An 18,884-nucleotide genomic window follows, 5' to 3' on the forward strand; every position below is an offset into this window, starting at 1 on the left:
TAGCTGCGTGTCTTACCCGATCGCCGCCGTTTGGCACTGATCCGCCGCGAAAGAGGGCCCCCCGCAGACCCCTTGCGTAGCCCGGCCAATCACCGCCAGGCTGCGCTATGGGGGGATCGGGTCTCCCTGTGACGTCACGACGTCATTCTGTTCATCGCCATGGCGACGGGGGAAGTCCTGCAGGAAATCCCGTTCAGAACGGGATTTCCTGATAGGTATTCACGACGGCAGCGATCGGAAGGGTGGGAGGGAGAGAGCAGGGAGCAGGGAGAGTAGGCTACCTACATGAAAAAAAAATTAGGTAAAAAAAAAACCCTCCCGCGGCCGTGCGGAATCAAAACGCCAGGTAGGTTAAAGGACAACTGAAGTGAGAGGTAGCTCACCATAGCCTTAAAACGAACAACTTTTAATGATATCCAGTAAAATGATTACATGCAGTTGAAAAAAAGTGAACAACAATGATACTTATCAGGCACACGTCATGATGGAGGTGCGGAGGTAAGTCAGTTTTTCTCTCTTACATTTGATTGATGGACTGATTCTCTGGATGCTGCACCACCATCATGTATGGTAACTATTTTTGCAGTTGATGTAAGGTGTGTACTCACCACAAGTATCTCTCTCTGAAAAACTGAAGTGAGAGGTATATGGAGGCTGCCATATTTTTTTCCTTTTAACAATACCAGTTGCCTGGCATCCTGCTGATCTATTTGGCTGCAATAGTGCCTGAATAACACCAGAAACAAGCATGCAGGTCAGATCTGGTCAGATCTGACAATAATGTCAGAAACTCCTGGTCTGGTGCATGCTTGTTAAGGTTCTATGGCTAAAAGTATTAGAGGCAGAAGATCAGCAGGACAGCCAGGCAACTGGTATTGCTTAAAAGGAAATAAATATGCTATATGCCCCTCACTTCAGTTGTCCTTTAACTAGGTGCTCTGTGCATCCCTCACAGGTGAATATTAATAAAGCTTCTCTCCATCCAATCACAGCATGAATGTTCTGCTAGTGCTCCGCCCACCAGGATTCTTCTGAAGCCTGATTAGTTGCTTTTGTTCACACCTTTCTTTAAGCTGATGCACAACTGATATCAGACACCCTCCAGTATAAAATAACAGAGCCTTTCAGTCAGACTAATGTTGCAAATTCGAGGGGGGGCAATATTCAGAGTTAAATGTTTAGTTGATAAAACATAATCGGGACTCAGGTGACGCTCCACCTCTCTCCTTGGGTGCGCAATTGCGGTCATGTTTCTGAAATCTGACGAAGCTCTTAGGAAACCTACACCTGTGTTGCCATGGCTCGCCCCCAGCTCAGCAGCCTCAGCCTCATTGGTGGCTGCCGGGCCGGGTGCAGGCCATGGCAACACAGGTGGAGGTTTCCAAAGAGCTTCGTCAGATTTCAGAAACATGGCCGCAATACAGATGGGTGTGGCCAGAGCCTCGGACAAAATTTGAAAAACAAACTTGCCACGGCTGCAATACCCAGAGGGTCAGAGCGATCAACTGCCAGGACGAATTACCTTGGATAAGTTAATTATTTAACCCTGCAACTAGGATTTATCCACACATGTGCTGCTTTTCACTTATCTGTTATAGCCGTTGAATGCAAAGTCACATGTTTTCTGGTATAGTATCAACGACATGTCTGTTACTATGGACACTACAGATATATAAAGGTGGGAGGTGCCCAATGGGAACAAAACCCAATCTAGAAAGATCTATATATAAAAAATATCACAAGGAGTGTATTTATAAAAAGATTTCTATAAACTGTATTTCATGAGCACTGTGACAACGCGTTTCTCGGCATCAGACGCTTCTTCAGGTCAAAAATGTGCCTTAAAGATACAAGTAAAAGGTAGCTCTCAGACCCAGAGAAACTTAATGAAAGTTTCTTACAATGGGCTATCTTGATACACTTTCCCCCCACCCCCATTCTCAATTGGCTACTCCCCTTTCCTCCCTCCGCTGCTTATTCTTATTAACATGGTACATCTACAGAATATCTTAAGGGCCCATACACCTATTTTGTTTACAATACCTTTCTCATGTATTTATCTATGTATACTTTGTGAGTCTTGCTATACTTATGTATGTACGTGATAATTGTTATAGTTTGCGGTTTGAAGGGTTAGATTACCCTCTGACAAAGTTATGCTTTTTTGAAATTTTAGCATTTTATCATATTATTAAAATTGGATCTAACATGGAAGATGTTGTTAAAAGGATCTTTTATTTGCTTATATCCACATTGGTTAATCTGACCAATCGATTATGGTGGAATATAATATGTAGTCATTTGTTTAACTACTTGCCGACTGCTCCAGGCCAATTGGCGTGAGCAGTGCAGTGGCCATTTTAATAAAAATGTCCTGGCCACTAGGGGGGGTTTAACACCACGGTCCTCAAGAGGTTAAAGAATTTCAAAGATGATTTCTAATTTTATGTCCAACATTAGAGATGTTGTTGTTAAGATCTTTTATTTATTTATATCCACATTGATGAACCAACCAATCGATTATGTTGGAATGTAATATGTAGTCATTTGTTTATGTAATTTTAAATACATTTTGTATACACTTTTTTGTAATTTTACTTTCATTATGTTTCTCTGGGTCTGAGAGCTACCTTTTATTTGTATCTTTAAGGCACATACTTGACCTGAAGAAGCAGCTGATGCTGAAAAACGCGTTGTCACAGTGCTCATGAAATAAAGTTTATAGAAATCTTTTTATAAATACACTCCTCGTGAGTTTTTTTTATATATAGATCTTTCTAGATTGGGTTTTGTCCCATTGGGTCCCTCCCACCTTTGTCTAGTCCAAAATACCCTGTAGGGTCTGTACCGCACAGTTCTATTGTGATGTACAATTTTTTTCTGGAGAGCGACCAAACCTCTACATCTGATGGGCTGAGTGGGGACGGTACTTCTCCACATGTCTATATGAGTGGCTGCATCTGGTGGCAACCCTCCTTTGTGAGTATCCATTTTATTAGCTTAACTTATCTACCATGACAAAATGATATTACACTAGATTGGGCTCCCGATATCCGCGTGTCCTTTTCTGGTTTTACCAGTGCGAAGACCACAGATATATGGACAGCCACAGTGATTTGTACATCTCATCCGTTGTGAATCCAGCCTGAGGCGAAGCTTTGCATTCCGCTACCACAACTGAAATATTCAAAATGGACGTGAACAGATCCTACAGATAACATGGGACCCATAAACAGGTCAGTTTCCAGCAAACAGTCCATTATCCGGCTAAGTGTAAGTCTATCCAGAAGCCTTTACAGCAACTTCACAGACAAACGGATGCTCGCCTGGGTGGCTTCTCTGGTGTGCAGGAAGGCTTCTTTTTTCATTGAAGCATTTCCCACACTCTGAACAGGAATACGGCCGGTCCCCTGTATGACTTTTCTGATGTACAAATATTGTTCCTTTACACAGGAAGCATTTCCCACACTCCAAACAAGAAAAAGGACGCTCACCTGCATGCTTTTGTTTGGTGTATAAGAAGATCACCTTTGTAAATATAACATTTCCCACACTCTGAATAGGATTTAGGCCTCTTTTCCACGGACTGTTGAACTGTGTGTTCGGCAATCAGTTACAAGGCAGCAGTGAGCAGATACCAGGCAGCAACAAGCAGTTACCAGGCTTCAGTGAGCAGTTGTGAGATTTTGAGAGGCATTTCACTGCCTATCAACAGTCCGTGGAAAAGAGGCCTAAGGGTGTTCACCTGTGTGCATTTTTCTGATGTCTAATAAAATATCCTTTCAGACCAAAACATTTCCCACATACTGAACAGCAAAAAGGACCATCGGCTGTGTGAACGCTCTGATGTCTAACAAGTTTAGCTTTCTCATAGAAACATTTCCCACACTCCGAACATGAATAAGGCCGCTCACCTGTGTGTATTTTTTGGTGTGTAACAAGATTTGATTTCCAAAGAAAACTTTTCCCACACTCTGAACATGAAAAAGGCCGCTCACCTGTGTGTGTATTTTGGTGTGCAAGAAGATGTCTTTTTTCAATGAAACATTTCCCACATTCTGAACAGCAATAAGGACGGTCACCTGTGTGGTTTTTCTGATGTCTTAGCAGATCTCCTTTTTGTGTGAAGGATTTCCCACACTCTGAACAGGAATAAGGCCGCTCACCTGTGTGAACTCTTTGGTGTATAAGGAGATCTCCTTTCTGAATGAAACTTTTCCCACATTCTGAACAGGCATAAGGACGCTCTCCGGTATGACTTCTCATGTGTGTCCGAAGCTCTCCCTTCCGACTGACACATTTCCCACACTCTGAACAGCAAAAAGGACGCTCTCCTGTGTGAATTCTCTGATGTACATAAAGAACTGATTTCTTAGTGAAATATTTCCCACACTCTGAACATGACCATTGCGGCTTAGGTGACTGTTTTTTCTGATGCGCAGAAAGTGATGCTTCAGGTTTGCTGCATTCAGGATATGCTGATCTTTGATATTCTGTATGTGTGGCATGATGTGATGTACAAGAAGATTCCTTTAGATTAGATGCATCTGTTCCTCTATCTGTACTCTGACCCCTGTGTTGTGTATTTCCAGACATGAAATTTTCTTCTGTAAAACATTGTGTGACACCATTATCTTCTGCTACATCATCCAGATGTGACCTACGAGATTCCATTATATTGCTCACAACACCGTCTCCCCCTGCTGGAGGAAAATTATACAGTTATATTTCGTATAGTCATAGATGTGGCACAAACAAACTAGCTATGGGATATTGTGGAACAGTGATGTCATTCATAGGTCATATAATGGAGATGGACCTTTCATATGGTGTACAGTATCTCCTCCTCATTTGTTGGCACTATGATGTTATACTGAGGAATGGAGATGGGCCTTTCATATGATGTACAGTATCTCCTCCTCATTTGTTGGTACTATGATGTTATACTGAGGAATGGAGATGGGCCTTTCATATGGTGTATAGTATCTCCTCCTCATTTGTTGGTGCTATGGTGTTATACTGAGGAATGGAGATGGGCCTTTCATATGGTGTACAGTATCTCCTCCTAATTTGTTGGTATTATGATGTTATACTGAGGAATGGAGATGGGCCTTTCATATGGTGTACAGTATCTCCTCCTCATTTGTTGGTACTATGATGTTATACTGAGGAATGGAGATGGGCCTTTCATATGGTGTACAGTATCTCCTCCTCATTTGTTGGTACTATGATGTTATACTGAGGAATGGAGATGGGCCTTTCATATGGTGTATAGTATCTCCTCCTCATTTGTTGGTGCTATGGTGTTATACTGAGGAATGGAGATGGGCCTTTCATATGGTGTACAGTATCTCCTCCTAATTTGTTGGTATTATGATGTTATACTGAGGAATGGAGATGGGCCTTTCATATGGTGTACAGTATCTCCTCCTCATTTGTTGGTACTACTGAGGAATGGAGATGGGCCTTTCATATGGTGTACAGTATCTCCTCCTCATTTGTTGGTGCTATGATATTATACTGAGGAATGGAGATGGGCCTTTCATATGGTGTACAGTATCTCCTCATTTGTTGGTGCTAGGGTGTTATACTGAGGAATGGAGATGGGCCTTTCATTTGGTGTACAATATCTCCTCCTCATTTGTTAGTGCTATGATGTTATACTGAGGAATGGAGATGGGCCTTTCATATGGTGTACAGTATCTCCTCCTCATTTGTTTGTACTATGATGTTATACTGAGGAATGGAGATGGGCCTTTCATATGGTGTACAGTATCTCCTCCTCATTTGTTGGTGCTATGATTTTATACTGAGGAATGGAGATGGGACTTTCATATGGTGTACTGTATCTCCTCATTTGTTGGCACTATGATGTTACACTGAGGAATGGAGATGAACCTTTCATATGGTGTACAGTATCTCCCCCTCATTTGTTGGCACTATGATGTTATACTGAGGAATGGAGATGGGCCTTTCATATGATGCAGGGCTGTGGAGTCGGAGTCGTGGAGTCGGGGCAATTTTGGGTGCCTGGAGTCGGAGTCGGAAAAAAATGCACCGACTCCGACTCTTAATGAATTTAAACTGTAATTCAAATAGAAAATATGATAAAATGTTCTATTTCTCAGATGATAGTCATCATAAATAATTTATACATACAGTAATAGCTGTGCTTAGTCCACAAAAATGAAATAAACCAATCAAAATGAGTTACTTGTGCTGCTTCAGTAAAGCAGTCCCCATATTTTTAAAGTCAGATATACACATCTTATTGTGACTGTCTATATGATGTGTACACAGGAACCTCTTATATATATTAAATAACATCTATGCTGTAAGAATAAAGCCTGATGTGTAGCCGTGTCACTAATAGAGATGGTCAATGAGATGGAAATAATTCTGCGTTGATTCTGATTAATGCAAATATACGCACTCTCTTTGCTCATGAAATCAAATAATTTGATATGTTGTTAAAATTTGGTTTGGTGACTACGAATTAAAAATGGTACCTGAGAAGGATGAAAAGTAAAGTTTTATACATACCTGGGGCTTCTTCCAACCCCCTTTAGGCTAATCAGTCCCTCGCTGTCCACCTTCACCACCTGGATCTTCTGCTATGAGTCCTGGTAATTCAGCCAGTCAGCACAGTCCTGCAGCATGCCGCTTCCACAGCCAGGAGCGTTCTGCACCTGTGCAATAGTGCTGCGCAGGTGTAGTGCGCTCCTGGCGGAGTGTGTGCATGCGCACTACGCCAGACTGGCTCAAGTACCTGGACTCATAGCAGAAGATGCAGGTGGCGGAGGAGGACAGCGAGGGACTGATTAGCCTGAAGGGGGCTGGAGGAAGCCCCAGGTATGTATAAAACTTTAATTTCATCTGTCTCAGGTTTACTTTGTTACACAGTAGTACTATACTCTACATATGCACTCCCCACAGAGCTGCAGGGAATCCACTGAGAATGTTGTGCACATTGAACACAGAGGTGTTGTCTATCACCCATAAACCTGGTTCAGATTGTGCATGAAGAATGTGTAATAGAGGAAGAATCGCCTCATTCTCCTGCAGAGTACCTGCACATCACTCTTACACGTACTCACAGTTACATTGCCTAGGGCCTGATAGATGTTCTTTGTTACGCCCTGTACCTTTTACAAATACTCTTACCAAAGACTAGTTTTAGTCTAGGACTAAAGGGAATAAATATGGCAGTCCCCAAATCCTTCTCACTTCAGTTGTCTTTTAAAATTCCTAAGCGGTGGCAGCTAAGAGACGACTTTCATGTTACATACTTTCAATCAACAAGATTGTAATATGCAAATTAGAGGAGTCGGAGTCGAGGAGTCGGTGGAATTCTAAACTGAGGAGTCTGAGTCGGTGGATTTTCGTACCGACTCCACAGCCCTGATATGGTGTACAGTATCTCCTCCTCATTTGTTGGTACTATGATGCTATAATGAGGAATAGAGATGGGCCTTTCATATGGTGTACAGTATCTCCTCCTCATTTGTTAGTGGTAATTACTTTTTGGCGAGATCTGTCACGGTGGCTGACCACTGCTACTGCTAAAAAAATGTATTAAACCTTACCCAGTAATGTCTTGGAGAACCAGAACCACTAGGAATCTTATATAGGAACAGGACTTCCATATTCAGTCACTGATTGAAGTGATACATGGAGGTAACTTCCTGCTTGTGTGAAGCTGAATACATAGCAATAAACTTTTTTTAGGAAAGAAAAATTCATGATGGACTTAAAATGCACATACATCTAGCGGGCAGATCGACTAAGATATCTGTGGTTTCCATATAGATATACAGCCAGCTATAGGTGCCACAGGACGGGTTAGCCAGTGTATAGGTGCCACAGGATAGGTTAGCCAGTGTATAGGTGCCACAGTACATGTTATTCAGTGTATAGGTGCCACAGGACAGGTTAGCCAGTATATAGGTGCCACAGGACAGGTTAGCCAGTATATAGGTGCCACATAACAGGTTAGCCAGTATATAGGTGCCACAGGACAGGTTAGCCAGTATATAGGTGCCACAGGACAGGTTAGCCAGTGTATAGGTGCCACAGGACAGGTTAGCCAGTGTATAGCTGCCACAGGACAGGTTAGTCAGTATATAGGTGCCACAGGACAGGTTAGCCAGTATATAGGTGCCACAGGACAGGTTAGCCAGTGTATAGGTGCCACAGGACAGGTTAGCCAGTGTATAGCTGCCACAGGACAGGTTAGTCATTATATAGGTGCCACAGGACAGGTTAGCCAGTATATAGGTGCCACAGGACAGGTTAGCCAGTGTATAGCTGCCACAGGACAGGTTAGCCAGTGTATAGCTGCCACAGGACAGGTTAGCAAGTGTATAGCTGCCACAGGACAGGTTAGCAAGTGTATAGCTGCCACAGGACAGGTTAGCCAGTGTATAGCTGCCACAGGACAGGTTAGCCAGTGTATAGCTGCCACAGGACAGGTTAGCCAGTGTATAGCTGCCACAGGACAGGTTAGCCAGTGTATAGCTGCCACAGGACAGGTTAGCCAGTGTATAGCTGCCACAGGACAGGTTAGCCAGTGTATAGCTGCCACAGGACAGGTTAGCCAGTGTATAGCTGCCACAGGACAGGTTAGCCAGTGTATAGCTGCCACAGGACAGGTTAGCCAGTGTATAGCTGCCACAGGACAGGTTAGCAAGTGTATAGCTGCCACAGGACAGGTTAGCAAGTGTATAGGTGCTACAAGACAGGTTAACCAGTGTATAGGTGCCACAGGAGAGGTTAACCAGTGTAAAGGTGCCACAGTATAGGTTAGCCAGTGCATAGGTGCCACAGTACATGTTAGCCTGTGTATAGGTTCCACAGTACAGGTTAGCCAGTGTATAGGTTCCACAGTACAGGTTAACCAGTGTATAGGTGCCGCAGCCTCCAGATCCCCCTCGCCGCTGCTGTTACCTACTCCGCTCCCTTCCCCCTCCTCCTCTTGCTGCCCCCTCCTCAAGTACTTTCTGATTACATTCGGCCTCACCGCATTGTATTGCTGCGTGGTTAGCCGCAGGGAAGAGGCAATGAGTGTTGCCTAGTAACGCTGGCCGCCAGGAAGTGATGTCACAATGACACTATAGCTATACAGCCAGCTATAGGTGCCACAGGACAGGTTAGCCAGTGTATAGGTGCCACAGTATAGACTAGCCAGTGTATAGGTGCTACACTCCCTGCTGGAACCCCCCCCCCCCCTTATAAAAGGCAGGCAGCAACAGGCATTGGACTCACTCGTGTGCCTGCAGTAATTAGAGAAGGGAGAGCTGTTGCAGAGAGAGCTATAGGGAAAGCTTAGTTAGGCTCTTGTAGGCTTGTTAGCTTGCTCCTTGCTGATTCCTATTGCTAAAAAAGCACCCATCAACAGCTCTTGAGAGCTAATCTTGTTCTTGTGATCTATTTTTTGTGTGTGTGTGTGTCCCACAGACACTTGTGTTGCATAGACAGCCTTGGTAATTCCTACTGTGCCACTGCCAGGCCCAGCACATTCAGCGACTACCTGTGTGTGCGACAGGCAGCTGCACATTTGTAATCCCAATCACTGCACCTGTTCACTGTTCAGTGCACCTACCTACCTATACCTACGTGAGCGCACACATTGTTAATACCACCAGTCATTGCACCTGTTCAGGGTACCTGTGTGTGTGTGACAGGCAGCTGCACATTTGTAATTCCAATCACTGCACCTGTTCACTGTTCAGTGCACCTACCTACCTATACCTACGTCTGCGCACGCATTGTTAATACCACCAGTCATTGCACCTGTTCAGGGTACCTGTGTGTGTGTGTGACAGGCAGATGCACATTTGTAATTCCAATCACTGCACCTGTTCGCTGTTCAGTGCACCTACCTACCTACGTGAGCGCAAGCAGTGTAATATACCACCAGTCATTGCAATTGTTCACGGTACCTGTGTGTGACAGGTGCACATTTGTAATACCAATCCCTGCATACCTGTTCACTGCACCTGTGTGACTGCACGCTGTTTAGTATACCAGTCCGTGCATACCTGTTAACTGCACCTGTGTGACAGCTGCACATTGTATTGTAATACCAGTCCCTGCATACATGTACACTGCACCTGTGTGACAGCTGCACATTGTATTGTAATACCAGTCACTGCTACCTGTTCACTGCACCTGTGTGACCGCACGCTGTTTAGTATACCAGTCCGTGCATACCTGTTAACTGCACCTGTGTGACAGCTGCACAATGTATTGTAATACCAGTCACTACTACCTTTCACTGCAACTGTGTGACTGCACATTGTATTAGTCAAGTCAGTGCATACCTTTCACTTCATCGACCCCGATATGGACAAAACAGGTAGAGGCAGAGGCAAGGGCAGACCTAGAGGCAGGCCACCTGGCAGGTCTGTTCGAGGTCGTGCTGATGTGATTTCGTGCGTCCCTGGTCCAAAGTACAGTGCTCAGAAGAAGGCACGTCCCATCAACTCCCAAGATTGTCAGGACGTGGTTGACTATTTAACACAGAACACCTCATCTTCCGCAGCCACCAGCGCTACTCCAAGTACCACATCCGCTACATTTTACACTTTGCAGGAGGTATTTGGTGGGGAAATCACTGATTCACAGCCATTATTGTTACAAGATGTAGGCACTAAGCAATTTACACCACCTCATATGTCTGAGTTATGCAACACTATGGACGTAAGGTGTGAGGAGGTGGATGATTAAGTACCTGCTGTTGGTGCAGTTTTGGAGGTGTCTGATACAAGCGAAGCTTTGGAGGATGATTATGATGATGATACTGCCATGGATGCCACATGGGATACTAAGAGACACGATGACCAAGGGGACAGTTCAGAGGGGGAGTCAGAGAGGAGTAGGAGGAGACGAGTTGCTGAAAGAAGCAGGGGGAGCTCGTCGTCAGAAACAGCTGGTGGCAGTGTCCGGTGCCATGTATCGCCACCTATGTATTTGGAACTTGTTACCACTACCACTCCAGTTTATAATCTGGCATTGTACTACTGTCTGCATTGTGTTGTGTATCTTTTTGCTATTACCTGTATTGTTCTGTCACCCCTGTTATCATTGTCTGTAACCTTATTTATTGTACAGTGCTGCGTAATATGTTAGCTATATAAATCTAATAAATAATAATAATAATAATAATAATAATAATGTACACCCAGCCAACATGCCCTTCAACGTCAGCTGCTGACGCCACCATAGTGCCCACACCCCAGGGTGGCTCAGTGGTGTGGAAATTTTTTAGTGTGTATGCCAAAGATCAGAGCAATGCCATCTGTACTCTCTGCCACCAAAAATTGAGCCGTGGAAAGGCCAACACCCACGTAGGAACAACTGCCTTATGAAGGCACATGCTGAAAAGGCACAAACTGCAATGGGAAGACCACCTGAGCAAAAGCAGCACACAAAAGCAAAGCCACCCTCCTTCTCCTTTTCCTCCTTCAGGTGCATCATCTTCAGCCGCTTTCTCCCTTGCACCTTCACAATCACAGCCAACCTCCTCCACTCCGCCTCTCACCTTGAGCGGTTCCTGCTCCTCTGCCCACAGCAACAGCCAGGTGTCCATGAGGGCAATCTTTGAGCGGAATAATGCCAATGTCTGCCAGTCACCCCCTTGCCCGGCGTCTCACAGCTGGCTTGGCAGAACTGTTATCCCGCCAGCTGATACCATACCAGCTGGTGGACTCTGAGGCCTTCCAAAAACAGGGTCCAGGACTCCAGGCGGATTCCTGAATTTTGAAGGACGCTGCTAGCAGCGGCCGCTATAATAATTTTTCTGGTGCGTGTACATGCCTGCCTAATTTTTCTGGCTGCATTGCGGGCGGCTGCAACAACAAAATAAAAGGCATGTACATGTGTCAATTCCCCTTCGTGATCATTACTTTGCCGCGGTGAAGGGGCTTGCGTACCGCAATGAAGCAATGACCGCCGGCTATATGTGTGTCTCGGGGGGTAGCACACCAGACCAAATTCGATCAGCTGGACAGTCACTGTTGTTCTGTCATTGAGCTACCTCAGCCTGGCGACCATATGGGCTTGAAAACCACTATCGCCTGCACTCTCGCCATGGTGCGCACCAGTCCAGCATGGCCGTCACAACACAAACAGCTGTTTGCGGTGCGTTACACATTGAGTTTGGTGTGTCAGTGTGAAGCAGTTAATTAATTACACTCCCTGATTGACGTATACACTTGCAAGATGTTTTAAAGTACTTTAGGCCTCCAATTTAGCATGCAATGTGATTTCTGCCCTTAAAACGCTGCTTTGCGTCAAATCCAGATTTTTCCCCGGGACTTTTGGCGTCTATCCCACTCATCCATGCAAAAACTCAGATGTTAGACCCCTTGAAACATCTTTTCCATCACTTTTGTGGCCAGCATAAATGTTTCTAGTTTTCAAAGTTCGCCTCCCTATTGAAGTCTATTGCGGTTCGCGAAAGTTCGTAAGTTCGCGAACGCAGTGTTCTCCCCAGGCTCTTTTAGCCGGGTGCTCCACCCGGCTAGATTTGGTGACCACCCGGCTGTCATCGGCTCACCTCCTACCTCCTCCTATGCTGTAAGCAGAGTTGCCCTGCATTTTCATCTCAACCCACCCGGCTACTTTTTCATGCCACCCGGCTACTATTTCATGGCACCCGGCTGGAAAAAAATTCTGGGGAGAACACTGCGGAACGTTTGCGGAGGTTCGCGAACGCCTTTTGTTTTATGAAGGCAATATTGTACTTAGCATATTATTTTTCAGTAATGGGGTATTTTAATTCTCTTTAGCCCACTGCAGTGGTGGTCTTAGTCTTAGTGGCCTTAGTTCTCCATGACGTTAATGGCTAAGACATCCACATTTAGAAATCAGAATCATTTTATTTATCGCCAAGCACGACTTGGTCGTGCTCGGAATTGGGCTTGGCACAAGCAGGTACAGAAAAGGACAGGCAACAGAGATAACAGGTAGCATACATCAAACATAATGTAGTACAGTGGTGATACACAACAGAGAAAAACCTTGTTCGCAGTAAATATGTAGATCTGCCGTGCAGACATGCTTAAGGGACGGTTCTGGTTAGTTGAGGGAGAACGGTTCTGGCTAGTTGAAGAGCAGGCTGATGGGAGGATGGTGCGGTGGTGGAGAGGGATGGGAGTGAGTCTAGAGAGTATACTCTCTAGACTATACTATATATTCCAGTATTTCTTAATGTACGTCTAGATATTTAAAGTGTCCCCAATCACTGGCCGGGTGCATTATTCTTTCCACTTACCCCATCACCGCGTGATGTCAATTGTATGCCAAACCTACCTTCCAACCACCCCCATAGCAACAGAACATGTCACTAGCAATATATCTGTAGTGTTGGCCCTGCACTATCACCTGAGAAATTGGGCAATGATCCCTCACAGGCGACATTCCTTTACAGCAACCTTCCTCAGTCATTGACTTAATGTCACCAGTACATTGTCCAGTGTGCACATATTTGATAGATAATAAATTTTAGAAAATGAGATTTACCCCAGTTTTTTAGGTCTTCTTCTTCCTCTTTAACTGTCCTCATGCCGTCAGCCTCCTCTGTAGACTGCTGATCACTCATCACATACGTCTCTTCTTCCTCCTTTATAATTAACGTCATGATGTCACCCTCCTCCATAGACTGCTGATCATAACCCTCATAGATCTCCTCTTCTTCCTCTTTAATTGTCCTCATCGTGTCCCCCTCCTCCATAGACTGCTGAACACCCATCACATATGTCTCTTCTTCCTCAGGCTTCACGTATCTCAGCTCTTTTGCCTAAATACACAAAATAATAAAGCTGAAAATAAAATCTTCCAGGTGAAGAACATAACCTCAGATTGTCTGAAGTCACTTCTAGCTCTAGATATCAAGTTCCACCTACCTGATAATGGTGGGGGGTGGTGAGATCTTCCTGTGGACAATCCCAAGAACAAAGAGGACCTGTACATCTCTCTGGTGGGTTTCTGTTACTGGATCCATCTGTAGGAAACACACACTGACTGAGTACATTGTTGATATGTATTTATCACATGATGGGGGGTTTCAGTGGACCCTACATACTGCTCTCTCCTTTACAAGAAATGAAAGTCTCTTACCCGGTGATGTGAGGGGCGGCTGATTCTCCATCATGGTGTCCTTGTAGAGCTCCTTGTGTGCTTCTATACACTGCCCCTCCTCCACCACATCTTCCTCTTTCTTCTCTACCTTACAGCCCTTCGCATCCTTCCTTACCATGTTCTTGTTCTGATCCTTCTCTCCTTCCAGATCCCCTCCTCCTGCAATGGCACAGCGAGACATGGAACAGGGACAGGGTTTGTAATAAAGTACAGAATACTTCAGCAGGTAGATGGACCATTACCCCCAAACCACATGTTCAGTTGACATATTTCTATCATCATATATGTTTCTTTACTTGTACTTTATCATAGTATGTTTGCAAAGTGCTTGCAAGCACAGTTGACCTGGAGAAGTGTGTCTCCCTTCCACAAAATGTGTTCTGCATAATAAAGTCTCAATGTTCTGATCTGAAGACGGGTCTACTACTTTTTCAGAACTATCAGGGTTCTCCCCAGGAGTAATTAGGTGGGCGGGCTGCCCGGCTGTTTTAAATCCCCGCCTGAGTGCTACCATGTGCCTGGCTTGGGTGCCCCATATGTCATCTCTGGGGTGGCCGCCATATTATGGGCAGCACTCGTCGCTAGTAATCCCCAGCCTTGCTCAGCTTGCATCTATGGACTGAGGCTAAGCTGTCAGCACAACACCGCCCCTGCCCAATCACGATTACCTGGCAGGGGGGCATGTAATTGTATTCAAATGGGGGAGGGGGGCTGGAGACAGCTTTTTCAACTGATAAACTGAAAAATAAATCTGTAGTTGGTCTTATGGGTGTCAACTGACAGAGTGTAAGCTCCTCTGGTGCAGAGGCTGATGGGAATGGCTCAGTGATCTCTGAACAGACTGTGGAATATGTCAGTGCTGTATAAATGTATAATAATAATAGTGTGTGACCGTGGTAAGGACATTAGCGTGTAAGCTCCTCTGGTGCAGAGACTGATGGAAATGGATCCGCGATCTCTGTACAGTACTGTGGAATATGTCAGAGCTATATAAATGTATAATAATAATAATAGTCTGTGGCAGTGGAGAGGACATTAGAATGTAAGCCCCTGTGGTGCAGAGATAAGGGGACGGGATCAGTGATCTCTGTACAGAGCTGTGGAATATATCATATAATAATAATAGTGTGCGAGCATGCTGAGGACATTGGAGTGTAAGCTCCTGTGGTACAGACTGATGGGAAGGGATTGATGATCTCTGTATAAATAGTAGCAGCTGGTGGTGACGGGAGAGAGGTCACGGAGTGGAGGATACTGGACGTAAACATAAAATATATCTCACCTCCGCAGCTCTGCTGCCAGTCCTTGCAATGTCCCTCCCTCGTCCTCTCTTCTTCCCTTTTAAATTCAACTTCCTGCCTTTGCTCCATAACTTCCTATTTTTGCGTTCGAATTAAAATTATATAAGCCTGCCACCACATGGACAATAGAGGAACTGCAGCCAACATGACTTCAGTGTGAAGGCCTGAAATATCTCACATTATTAGTAATAAAATAATTGGTACTTGTGTATTATCCCGTCTAGCAGAACGGGCTCGGCAGCTAGACAGGCTGGAAAAGTGTGCACTGTGCTTCTTGAGCAGCTGATTCACCACAGATCAGCTGCCCTGCTCCACACAGCTTTCCTCACTGTGCTGTGTTGGCTTTTCCGTCAGCGATCAGACCGCAGAACAATAGAGGGCAATAATAAAAGAGGCATGAAGCCTTCCCAGCCTGGAGGAGGGAAATTACAAGTGATTCTAGCGGCATACCAACTCTGCCTAATCACATTACAGGGAAGAGGACTTGCTGAGCACCAGCACAAGGTGAACCACCTCACACCCCCTGCTATGTACAGCGCTGTGCCCTGCAGCAATCTGCTCACTATCATACAGCTTGTCTATAAAAGGGTCTCGCCCCTTATCACAGCCCACCAGGGGAGAGCTTACCTAAGCGGGGATCAGCGGCTGCTGTCTATGGAGCGGAGGTCAACTGCATTCAGTGTGCTGTACAGCCCCTCTACTCACATCTTACACAGACAAGTGCTGTGACTTCTGGACGGGCTACAACACTGCACAGTGAGGAAAGCTGAATGGAACGGAGCAGCTGATCTGTGGTGAATCAGCTGCTCAAGAAGCACAGTGCACACTTTTCCAGCCTGTCTAACTGCCGAGCCCATTCTGCTAGACGGGATAATACACAAGTACCAAATAATTTATGCCCTCTTTGATGTCACTCTAATACTAAAATTATTTGTCATCTTGTATTCTAGTAATGTTAAAATAATTTGCCCCCTCCCCCATAATTAAAAAAAAAAAGTCCTGCCCTCTTAATAATAAAATATATTATCCTAAATATATAATCCTAAAATATGTTCTGCCGTTCTCTTCTATTACTTCTAAAGTATCTTTTGCCTATTATGGAATCCAAGAATTGTGGTTGGGACAGCATCCATGTATAAGAGATAGTGTGCCCAGGCAATCGGCTTTCCACACCACTGGAGCCATAAGTTACAGGAACACAGGTTTCGCAGGCACCACTGTAGTAAATTATAGCTTTTTTATTGGTCACATCAGACAAGGCAGAGGGTACAACGACAGACCGCTGTTTTGAGCAACCTAGCTCTTTATCAAGTTGTTCAACACTGCATAAAATATTTTATGCAGTGTTGAACAACTTGATAAAGAGCTAGGTTGCTGGAAACAGCGGTCTGTCGTTGTACCCTCTGCCTTGTCTGATGTGACCAATAAAGAAGCTATAATTTACTACAGTGGTGCCTGTGAAACCTGTGTTCCTTTTCCCTATTATGGTTATTATAACATTTCTGCACCCCCTTTTGTTAATTCTACAATTATTTATTTCCCCTCTTCTTTTAATCCACGTTAGAAATGTAATCTTATAATATCTTACTCACTTCAAATTTTCTTATCTGCATTCTGTACTTACCTCCCAGGAATACACAGATGTTCCCTCTGAACAGGCTAATGAAGGAGCTGACAAGAGGCCCTATCATGCTGACATAAGGCTTTACTGCAGGACCATCAGGGCAGCACATGGCAATTATTTCTGCAATAATTCATCCTCTTGCTCTCCTCAGGGCAGATTACCCCGCCATGCTCTCCCCCAAGAAACAAGACCTTGTGGTTTCAGTGTTTGTGTTATAAAGTGGGATGAAAATCCCATCCCTGCACTGTTTGGAAATCACTCGACATGTGAAGTGTGGCAGTCACCCCACACATGAAGTGCAGAAATAATCCCACATATGAAGTGCGGCAGTCGCCCCACTTATGAAGTGCGACAATAATCTCACATATGAAGTGCAGCAATCACTACACATATGATGTGCAGCAATCACTACACATATGAAGTGCCTTAGTCATCCCACATATGAAGTGTGGCAAACAATCACCTCACATAGAAAATGCAGCTAATACTCCATATATGAAGTGAGGAAATCACCCCACATATGAAATGTGGCAATCACCCCCACAATTCAGCAATTAGTCAACATAGAAAATGCAGCTTAGTTTACTGCTTAGTGTGTGCGGAGGTGACAGTCACTCACTCAGACCTCAGTCAGATCATGCAACCCATGTGACAGCCATCTTTACCACTACAAGGTCCACAAGACATAATGAATGCTGCGCCTGGCTAAGCCTCTCTCTCTGGGACTGATCCATTTCACTTTTTCTCCTAGGTAATACTTTTTCACAATGTATCAATAAAATGCCTTTGAAGCCACCAGCAAGAAAGAAAACACTGGGCCTGTAGAGAGACACAACTAACTACACACGCTCGTGAGTCCTGCTGCAGGCGCATGTGTCTGCCCTCCTGTCAGCGCTGGTGGGTGAATATGTTGGCCGTGTCCTAAACACCTCCTGCTGTTTCTGTGCTCTTTCTCCAGCTGGAGGGCAAGCAGTACCTCCTCTTCTTCCACCAAGCTGATGCTCTCCCCTCATGGCTTGACTTCTCTTTCTCTCTATGATGTTCTTACTCTCCTGGGCAGTAAGACACTTTCTGCTTCTGGTGCTGCCCTCTGTAGCCTGCTGCCTTGAATGATGTGATTAAGGTCGCTTCATGGTAGGGCCAGCCCTGACTCTCCTTCCTCTGCTTTCCTTCAGCCTGTCATTTCCCCTCCTGGGTTCCTAGCCTGTCAGCTCCCTTCTCTGAGGTACTTCGGCTGTCAGCATCTTTGGGACTTACCCTGTCAGTCAGAACCCTCCTGGGATCCTAGCTGTAAGCTCCTTACCCAGGATTCTCCCTGTCCGCTGCCCTCCTGGAAGCCCCTCAGTCAGCTCCCTCCCCGGGTGTATCCTGCCTGTCCAATCCCCTCCTGGGAACTCCTGCCTGTCTGTATCCTTCCTGAGATCCCTATTGGTTAGGTCTACCTGTCCTGCAAGCCTGTCCTGGCCCAATTACCCAACAGTCCACTCTACTCGAGACCCCTCCTATCCCGTCAGGTACCCTCTGTTCTTCCAGTCACTGGTGCGGTAATCCTGGGGCCATGACCTGGCAGGCACCAGGCAGCAAAGTAGTCCGCCACCCACTAGGGGGTGATGGCCCTTACTGGGTGCGCTGGGGAAGATCCGTGCCTGCTTAGACCTCACACCCTGGGGCTGCTCGCTCCTTGATACCAGTAACGGGATCAGCAGAACCCAGACAGTTCGCGAGAACCCTGACAGGTTGCTGCCAATTTGGGTTCTGGAAAGGTCTGTACCACTCCCTGCTACATCCAGGCAGAGATATCACAAAGTATGCAAAGA

General features: G+C 45.3%; 1 protein-coding gene across 1 annotated transcript in view; it reads right to left on the reverse strand.

Moving 5' to 3' along the window:
* Nucleotides 1–15,512, reverse strand: part of LOC137536964 (zinc finger protein 605-like) — a 37,077-nt gene extending 21,565 nt beyond the window's left edge. The window contains exons 1-5 of the mRNA XM_068259129.1: nucleotides 15,425–15,512; nucleotides 14,122–14,301; nucleotides 13,908–14,005; nucleotides 13,525–13,801; nucleotides 4,167–4,703 (exon numbers count right to left, since the gene is read on the reverse strand). Coding sequence (XP_068115230.1) covers nucleotides 4,167–4,703; nucleotides 13,525–13,801; nucleotides 13,908–14,005; nucleotides 14,122–14,301; nucleotides 15,425–15,512 — 1,180 coding nt within the window. The remainder of the gene's footprint in view (nucleotides 1–4,166; nucleotides 4,704–13,524; nucleotides 13,802–13,907; nucleotides 14,006–14,121; nucleotides 14,302–15,424) is intronic.
* Nucleotides 15,513–18,884: the final 3,372 nt, after the last annotated feature.

This window comes from Hyperolius riggenbachi, chromosome 10, assembly GCF_040937935.1.
Source record: "Hyperolius riggenbachi isolate aHypRig1 chromosome 10, aHypRig1.pri, whole genome shotgun sequence".
Classification (NCBI taxonomy): domain Eukaryota; kingdom Metazoa; phylum Chordata; class Amphibia; order Anura; family Hyperoliidae; genus Hyperolius; species Hyperolius riggenbachi.